The 9519-nt window shown below is 40.8% G+C and overlaps 1 protein-coding gene across 1 annotated transcript; it reads left to right on the forward strand.

Annotated features, from left to right (window-relative positions):
* The first annotated feature begins 4135 nt into the window (after nt 1-4135).
* Nucleotides 4136-5893, forward strand: LOC104815175 (E3 ubiquitin-protein ligase PUB22-like). The gene has a single exon (XM_010543491.1). It carries the CDS (start codon nt 4273-4275, stop codon nt 5572-5574), a length of 1302 nt encoding a protein of 433 aa, XP_010541793.1. The 5' UTR covers nt 4136-4272; the 3' UTR covers nt 5575-5893.
* Nucleotides 5894-9519: the final 3626 nt, after the last annotated feature.

A 9519-nucleotide genomic window follows, 5' to 3' on the forward strand; every position in this document is an offset into this window, starting at 1 on the left:
AGAGAGCCGCCACAAACCCTAGAGGAAGAACCTTATACGTCCCAGATTCAGAAGAGAGCTTAGAGAAGCTTGATTTTGAGTTCTAGTGATTGGAATATCGATTCCAAGTCAAGGACATCGGTTTTTTTCTTCACGAATCCTAGCAGATACGTTCCAAAGCGTTGGAATTCATCCCGCCGGTGTGGATACGTGTAGAGGAGTTGTGCTTTCAACTCTTGGTGATTAAAACAGGCCCTGGATCGATTGATACTTCCAGATCTTGAAAGAACGAGGTAAGTATTCGAATCCCACGACGATATACACGATTGTTCGGGTTATTGCACAATTGGTTTTTGTGTGACGTTTGGCTAGGTTTAGATCTTTCCTTCCGCTGCATGAAACCTAGAAACCAAACCCTAGATCGATGAGATCGCATGCTAGGAACCCGAAGGGAACCCCAACAGCTAGTCCATGTGACAATCTCATGCGGGTCAATCCAGTATTCCGTTCTCCAACGAATACCTATGATTGTGATCGTATCCAATACCTATGATCATTTATATGATCATCAATCACACATCATACTAGTCTTTGTATATCATTATTCCCACAATGATACATGACTAGGGATTTTAGTATTCTTCATAACAATACATGGATTTCATAACACATTTAAGTATGCAAAACATGTAATGAATGAAACACTAATCCATAAATCATAGAAAGCGTCAATACATCATATGCATCCAAGTAAAGCTCGCAAACAGTACATCATAGAGCAATAATCCATAAATCATAGAAAGCGTCAATACATCATATGCGGACCAATGAGTTGTCTCATCAAATAGACATATCCGTATCGACTGAAATCATCAGTGAACGTAACGAAATACAGATAACCTCCTCTAGCTGGACAGCTCATTGGTCCGCATACATCACTATGTATCAGATCCAATAACTCTGTCGCTCTTTTTTCTTTCCCCTTGAAAGTCGTCCGCACCGACCGGTCCACGTGTCTGGACCGATCGGTCTGGGTTGGCTGGACTGATCGGTCCAGACCTTCTGGACCGGTCGGTCTGGCCTCCGCTCCACCGGGATTTTCTCGTCTCTTCTCGCGCATTTGTCCTTTCCTGTGTGTGTGATCCTGTAGGCTCATCCGATATAGCAGTATAACCCGAAATCTCTTATTTCGGTTACACAAGTCATAGGCGGTCTCTACCAAGACACTATGACTACCTATCTCGAATAGAGTTTGTTCGTGATCCTACGAACGCCAGTGATGATTCCGTTTGATGATCCTTTTGTATCACGATATCATATGTCGAATATAAGGGATGGACAAGCCACCTTATCTGATTCGACTGCTTTCTCGTTCACTGAGTTCGACTGTCTGAAATGGACGACGTTCGTCTATAGTGCGGTCACACATTTCTACAGTCTCGCTAGTACATCATAGAGCACTAAACCAACACGATCGTCACACATTTCTACAGTCTCGCTCACACAGGGGCCCAACGATATCACTCTCTTTTACGAGAGGTACAAATCTCGTCTTGACTATCTACAATCCAGCACATGATTCGTTTCGTACCTGATACACACCTTTATAGTCCTCCTGTTACGCAGGACGTTTGACGTAATCAAAGTACGCAACTCCTCATGTTGGATTCCGTAGATATCTCAGGTCTTAGGATCCAATCATGGAACCGCCATATGAGATTCAAGTCATGACGCTAGTCCATGTGACAATCTCATGCGGGTCAATGTAGTATTCCGTTCTCCAACGAATACCTATGATTGTGATCGTATCCAATACCTATGATCATCTATATGATCATCAATCACACATCATACTAGTCTTGGTATATCAGTATTCCCACAATGATACATGACTAGGGAGTTTAGTATTGTTCATAACAATACATGGATTTCATAACACATTTAAGTATGCAAAATATGTAATGAATGAAACACTAATCCATAAATCATAGAAAAGCATCAATACATCAGATGCATCCAAGTAAAGTTCGCAAACAGTACATCATAGAGCACTAAACCAACATTTTCACACTCCGATTTCCACGAGGGGCCCAGCGACATCTCTTCTGCTTAGGAGGTGAAAAGTCTCGTATTGCATGTTTATTATCTACATATGATTCGTAAACGTATCTGAGCAACGCCGTTATGATCATCCGGTTAAAGACGACGTTTGACGCAGTCAAGACACGCCACTCCTCATATTAGATACTCTAGACATCTCAGGTCTGAGGATCCAAGAACGAACCGCTATATGAGATTCAAGTCATGACTCATGTCCATATGACAATCTCATGCGGGTCATCCAGTCACTCGTTCAAAACGAGTACCCATGATTGTGATTTGCATCCAATGCATATGATCATCATCATCAATCACACACCATGATGGTCTTAATTCATCATTGTTCCCATAATGACAACTGACCAGGGAGTTTAGAATCATCTGCAATGATTCATGGATATCTACCGAAACATAACAAACATGTCAATCATATAACGGGAAAAGTAATGCATTCATAAACCAATGAATCAATACATAGTCAAAATGTCATATCACGTATCATCGTAGAACATTACAACCAACAATATATTAGTGTGACTAGTGTGACCAGATAATATAACAGTGTGAATAGTGTGACCAATGAGAATTTTTAATTGTGTGACCAGTGTGATTAGTGTGACCAATGTGAATTTTTAACTGTGTGACCAGTGTGACCAACTAATACAACAGTGTGACTAGTGTGACCAAATAATATAACGGTGTGACTAGTGAAAAAGAAATGCACTTACTTCATCTTTGAGCCACACCCTCTCCTATAAAAGGTCTTTCCAGAACCTTGGTTTTCTCATATAATCGAGTTCTGATTTCCACAGACTAATCGGACGATCCATCCTCATAAAATTATACACAAGTGTCGCCTTGTTAGCGGATGTTTGGACGAAACTCTCTACCCAAAGCACGTTATATGAAACTACGGTGGGTTCCCATATAAATACAGGATATCACTTCATGGCATTTGGTTCTACTTGTTTCTTTTGATTCACCTCTCCCATAGTGAGTTCTCTAGCCTTTTAATTTCCACCTCTTTTTTCTTTTTTGACTTGTTTTGTTTTTTGTTTTTTCTTAGTTGTTCTTCTTCTTCATCATCGTCTTCTATCAAAATTATCTCCACTTCTTTGTTTTTCCTGCATTTCCGTCTGATTTACGATCGGCGGATGAAGTCTTCCTTTGATTTTTGTTCGATGGAAAACTCATTTTGGTTTGATTTATGATAATAAGGACGTTGATAATTGAAAATACAGAGAATTGTTGAGAAAAACGAAATAAAGATGAAGAGAAGATAGAGAAACTTTTGAATTTTGTTTTTAAAATAATTAAATTCATGGAAAAATGGAGAACATGGAAAAGCAACCGTCTTTACTTCTTCTTGTGCCACGTGTTGTTTTTAATAAGGTCATTTATATATTTTACTCGTTTTAGTTTTTTTTAAAACACTAGGATTTCGGAGGATACGCCATGAAATCTTTGTAACAAAGAAAGGATACTTTTGCTATTTTGCCTCTTCATTATTAGAAATTTTAGATCCAATGATTTGATTTTTAATAGCATATATGTTATTTCTCAAATCAGAATTTTTACTTTTACACTTGATTGATTAAATATGACTAATGGGTTACAATAAAAAGGATACAATTAATGAAATAATTTGAATTACATTCATTTTATATATATTTAAATAATGAAAAAAAATTCAAAAAAAAAGTCAAAATGGGGTGGCGAATTAAGAACAGTCGAATTAGGGCAATCAAATAAAAAGAATACAAAGACAAATAGACACCGTCAGGATTTATACCATTGCATTTTCTTAGCCGTTTTTTGCATCTTGGAAAAGTCAAACCTCTCTCCTGTACCAATAGGAAAAAAGTCAAACATTTATGTCCCCCGTTGATTTTATTTTTATTTAAAGTACAACTTTCATATGAGTATATTTTTTGTATTTTCCGTGTTTTGACTTTATCATTATGTTATGAACACCGCTTCTGTCTTCTCCGTGTCCATATATATAATATATATAAATTAAAGTCCCAAATCCTCGCTTCTTCAAACCAATTCACAACCATCAGACCAAACTGCTTCACTTCAACAAGAAAAAAAAAGTTATTTTTTTTTTTATCGTTTTCTCTTCTATTTCTGGGCTTTCGTCAAAATCGTCTCTTTTACATTGTATCTTCCATTATAGCATCGGATTTGCAAATGGATCAAGAAATAGAGGTTCCTCCTTTCTTCCTTTGTCCGATCTCTCTAGAGATCATGAAAGATCCGGTGATTGTCTCCACCGGAATAACTTACGATCGAGAGAGCATCGAAAAATGGTTGTTTTCGGGCAAGAACAAGACTTGTCCGGTGACAAAACAAGCCGTGACTGACACCGATCCCACACCGAACCATACTCTCCGCCGCCTGATCCAATCTTGGTGCACTCTCAACGCTTCTTATGGTATCGAGAGGATCCCCACTCCGAAGCCACCGATCTGCAAATCGGAGATCGAAAAACTCATCAGAGACTCAGCTTCGTCGTATCAAAACCAGGTAAAGACCCTCAAACGACTTCGTCAGATACTGTTGGAAAATGCCACTAACAGGCGTTGCTTGGAAGCGGCGGGAGTTCCCGAGTTCTTAGCAAAGATCCTAAGAGATTCCATCGACAGTTACAACTCTTCCTCATCGCCTTCTGCATCGAATCTTAATGATTTGTGTTACTCCAACATGGAAAACGGGTTTGATTCTTCGAAGAGTTTGACTGATGAAGCTCTCAGCTTACTCTACAATCTCGAGACGTCGGAATCTGTCCTCAAGAATCTTGTAAACAACGAGAATGGTATTGACATCGTGCAATTGCTGACAAAGATTATGCAGTGTGGGATCTACGAGTCGAGAGCCTATGCGAGTTTGCTTCTCAAGAACATTCTTGAAGTTGCAGATCCAATGCAGATCATTGTCCTAAAAACCGAGATCTTCACCGAGGTTTTCCAGATCTTACACGACCAGATCTCGCACAAGGCGACAAAATCGGCGTTGCAGATCTTGGTTAACATATGCCCATGGGGAAGGAACAGGCACAAAGCCGTAGAAGCCGGAGCAATCTCAGTAATCATCGAGCTTCTAATGGACGAAACATTCTCGTCGGTGAGGAGGATTATAGAAATGGTAATGGTGGTTCTTGATTTGCTTTGTCAATGCGCAGAAGGACGAGCAGAGTTCTTGAATCATGGTGCGGCCATAGCCGTAGTATCGAAGAAGATACTTAGGGTTTCACAGACAGCCAGCGAGAGGGCGGTTAGGGTTTTGTTGTCGGTCGGGAGGTTTTGTGCGACAGCATCCTTGCTGCAAGAGATGTTGCAGCTTGGGGTCGTGGCAAAGCTGTGCCTTGTGCTTCAAGTAAGCTGTGGGAACAAGACGAAGGAAAAGGCAAAGGAGTTGCTTAGATTGCACGCTAGGGTTTGGAGGGACTCGCCTTGTCTTCCAAGAAATCTGGCTTCTTCATATCCGGCCTAAGAGAAGGAAAAAAAAACGAAAACATTTGATTCTCATATGAAATAGGGCAATTAATCGGTCTTTTTTAGTTTATTCCGGTCGCCTTTCGTTTCTTTTTTTTGTTTAAACGATGATGTAGATAACATTGGAAATTGTTCATGAAATTATTGGAACCCCTAGAGAGAGAAATCAATGAATTCACGAGATGTTGTTATGGCGAATATGTTGTTGTTAATGTGTATCCTTTCTTTTGTTTGCCCACTTGTTCATTTATTACGTCGAAGGCTTTCATTTTATGTGTTTTTTTTAAATTTAATTGTGAAATTAATAATGAGTCTTGTGCGTGTCGTTATCAACTTTTCCCCTTTCGTGAATAAATGCTTTATCTGGTTTATACATTTATTTATTTCTCCAATTTAAACTAAATCCTACAGATGGATCTGCATGTGGTCTTCTGTCGGGATTTGAAAGGATGAGATTTGAAGTATTATCCAATCCGACGACGCATAAATTGTTGGCTAAGTGCTCTATGTTGTACTATTTGCGAGCTTTCTTTGGATACATTTGATGTATTGATACTTTTTATAGTTTTATGAAAGTGTTTGATTAATTACATGTTGTGCATACTAGATATGTTGTGAAATCCATGTATTGTTATGAACAATACTAAACTCCCTAGTCATGTATCATTGTGGGAATAGTATGATGTGTAATTGATGATCATATGGATGATCATAGGTATTGGATACGATCACAGTCATAGGTATTCGTTGGAGAACATAATACTGGATTGACCCGCATGAGATTGTCACATGGACTAGCGTCATGACTTAAATCTCATATGGCGGATCCATGACTGGATCCTTAGACCTGAGATATCTACGGAATCCAACATGAGGAGTTGCGTGCTTTGAATACGTCAAACGTCATGCGTAACAGGAGGACTATAAAGGCGTGTATCAGGTACGAAACGAATCATGTGCTGGATTGTAGATAGTCAAGACGGGATTTGTACCTCTCTTAAAAGAGAGAGATATCGCTGGGCCCCTCGTGTGAGCGAGAATGTAGAAATGTGTGGCCGCACTATAGACGAACGTCGTCTATTTCAGATAGTCGAACTCAGTGAACGGGATAGCAATCGAATCAGATAAGGTGGCTTGTCTATGCCTTATGTTCGACATATGAAATCGCGATACAAAAGGATCATCAGCCGGAATCATCACTGGCGTTCGTCACGAACAAACTCTATTCGAGATAGGTAGTCATAGTGTCTTGCTAGAGACTGCCTATGACTTGTATATCCGAAATGGAGATTTCGGGTTATACTGCTATATCGAATGAGCCTACAGGGTCACACACGCAAGGAAGGACAAATATACGAGAGAAAACGACGAAAAACCGAGACAGAAGGGTCTGGAACAGACGGACCAGAAAGTCCGGAATAGACGGTCCGCCAGGTCCAGACCCGATGGTCCAGTACGGAATGTCCGTTCCAGAAGGTCTGGAATGAACGGTCCACTTAACGCAGACCGTCCGTTCTGCATGGCTAGAATGGACGGTCCACGTGTATTTCTGGACCGTTTGTTCCGGCTTTCGGGTTTTTCGAAAATTAGACCGAATTAGGGTTAAAGCACCTTATAAGAAGGAGATTAAAATACTAATTAATTAAGAGACTTTGAGAGCCGTCTAGTACAGAATTCTAAGAGCTCTTGGTGAGATCCAAAAAGAGTTCTAAGAGTTTCAAGTCTCGTTTTATCGAAGCGCGAAACCGAATAGCTGATTCGGGTCCTAGTAGACAAGTTCCAACCGTTGGAATCCATCCCGAGGTGTGGATACGTGATATAAGCACGGGTCTGTTGGTGTTATTACGTCCTTGTATTGACTGCTATGGAAGGCCTAAGGGCTGCTCTCCACTGTATTAAGTCAAAACGAAGCTTAAGGAAGAAAACAGAAGCAAACAGGCCAAAGGGCTCTCGTTTAGCTTCCAGGGAACGTGAATGGGTAAGGGGAGGCGAGGGACACCACAAAGAGTGTGAAAGCTCTTTGATACAGTCCAAAACTCGAACCCTAATGCAAGAATGCAAGAGAGAAGGAGTTAGAACAGATTTCTCAGCAAAGGAGAAAGAAAAACTTCCAGATTCTTATTATTCAAGTCTGTCTTCTGCAGAATACATGAGCAAGCTTTTATAATGATCAAGCTTGTTTATTCTTAAGGAAAACTCGAAAATTAGGTAAAGAAATAGGAGAAAATCTGTCCTAGCCGTTGGACACATCAGAAGCAAAGGAAAAAGGAAAGAAAGTAAAGGAAATAAGGAAAAGGAAAGAAACAAGTCTCCTCCTAGCTGTTGAAACGAATAAGGAAAGTGCCATTTGTGTTGATCCTCTTCCTTTCTTCTCCTAGGTGGTCTTGAAAAGGAAATTTCGTGCTCCACATGAAGAGAATCATCTGATCTTGGTTTAGTTTGGTTTAATCTCCGGTTTTCGCTGATTTTGGCTGGATAATGCAAATGCTCTTGGTTTCTCCAATTAGCGCCGGTTCTTGATCTCCTTTGCAAGAATAAGTGTTGTATTCTCCAATCCACTCCTCTAGCAGCCCTCCTATGATGTTGGAGACGAATTGATTTGTCTTTGTGCGAAAACTCCTTGCCCTTGATCTTGTAAGCGGTGGTTCCGAAACAAAGACTCCATCTTTGTTGTTGTTGACAGGTTCTCAAAGATGGCTCACTTCATACCATGCTCAAAGGCCAATGATGCTTCATACATTGCTGATTTATTCTTCAAGGAAGTTGTGCGTCTACATGGCCTGCCTAGAACCATCGTATCGGATCGAGATACTAAGTTCGTGAGCTACTTCTGGAAAACACTTTGGAGAAAGCTAGGGACCAGCCTCTTATTCTCCACTACATGTCATCCGCAAACTGATGGGCAGACCGAAGTAGTAAACCGGACCTTAGCGACTCTTCTAAGAGCTACAATTGGGAAGAATCTGAAGAATTGGTTGGATTGCTTGCCACATGTTGAATTCGCCTACAACCGAGCTGCACATTCGGCTACAAAGCACTCACCATTCGAAGTGGTCTATGGATTCAACCCAATCACGCCACTTGACCTCACACCTCTTCCTCATCGTGAGATGGTGAGCGTAGATGGGGAAAAGAAGGCAGAAGATCACGTGTCATAAAGCCAAGTCTCGTTCACATCCTCACGGTTTGTATCTTCCTCTACCTATTCCTACACATCCTTGGACTGATTTGTCTATGGACTTTGTTCTCGGACTTCCAAAGATCCGAAACAAAGACTCCATCTTTGTTGTTGTTGACAGGTTCTCAAAGATGGCTCACTTCATACCATGCTCAAAGGCCAATGATGCTTCATACATTGCTGATTTATTCTTCAAGGAAGTTGTGCGTCTACATGGCCTGCCTAGAACCATCGTATCGGATCGAGATACTAAGTTCGTGAGCTACTTCTGGAAAACACTTTATATCCCCAAGCTCCGCATCTCCTTGGTACAGCTCCTTGATGAATTCGAATCCCATTATTTTAGCCTCCATAGTAGTGATCAATGTGTGTCTCCGAGAAAGAGCATCGGCCACAATGTTGTCTTTGCCCTTCTTGTACTTGATGATGTATGGGAAGGTCTCTATAAACTCCAACCATTTGGCATGCCTCCTCTTGAGTGTAGTCTGACCCTTAAGATGCTTGAGCATTTCATGATCCGTGTGAATGATGAATTCCTTAGCCAACAAGTAATGTTGCCAAGTTTCTAGGGATCGAACCAAGGCATACAGCTCCTTGTCATATGTCGGATAGTTGAGTGTAGCGCCACTCAACTTCTCGCTAAAATACGCCACGGGCCGCTTCTCCTGCATAAGAACAGCTCCTATGCCAATCCCCGATGCATCACATTCGACCTCGAACATCTTGTCAAAGTCCGGCAAAGCCAAAACAGGTGCATTCGTGAGT

This window comes from Tarenaya hassleriana, unplaced genomic scaffold (genome assembly GCF_000463585.1).
Source record: "Tarenaya hassleriana unplaced genomic scaffold, ASM46358v1 Cleome223, whole genome shotgun sequence".
NCBI classification, from domain to species: domain Eukaryota; kingdom Viridiplantae; phylum Streptophyta; class Magnoliopsida; order Brassicales; family Cleomaceae; genus Tarenaya; species Tarenaya hassleriana.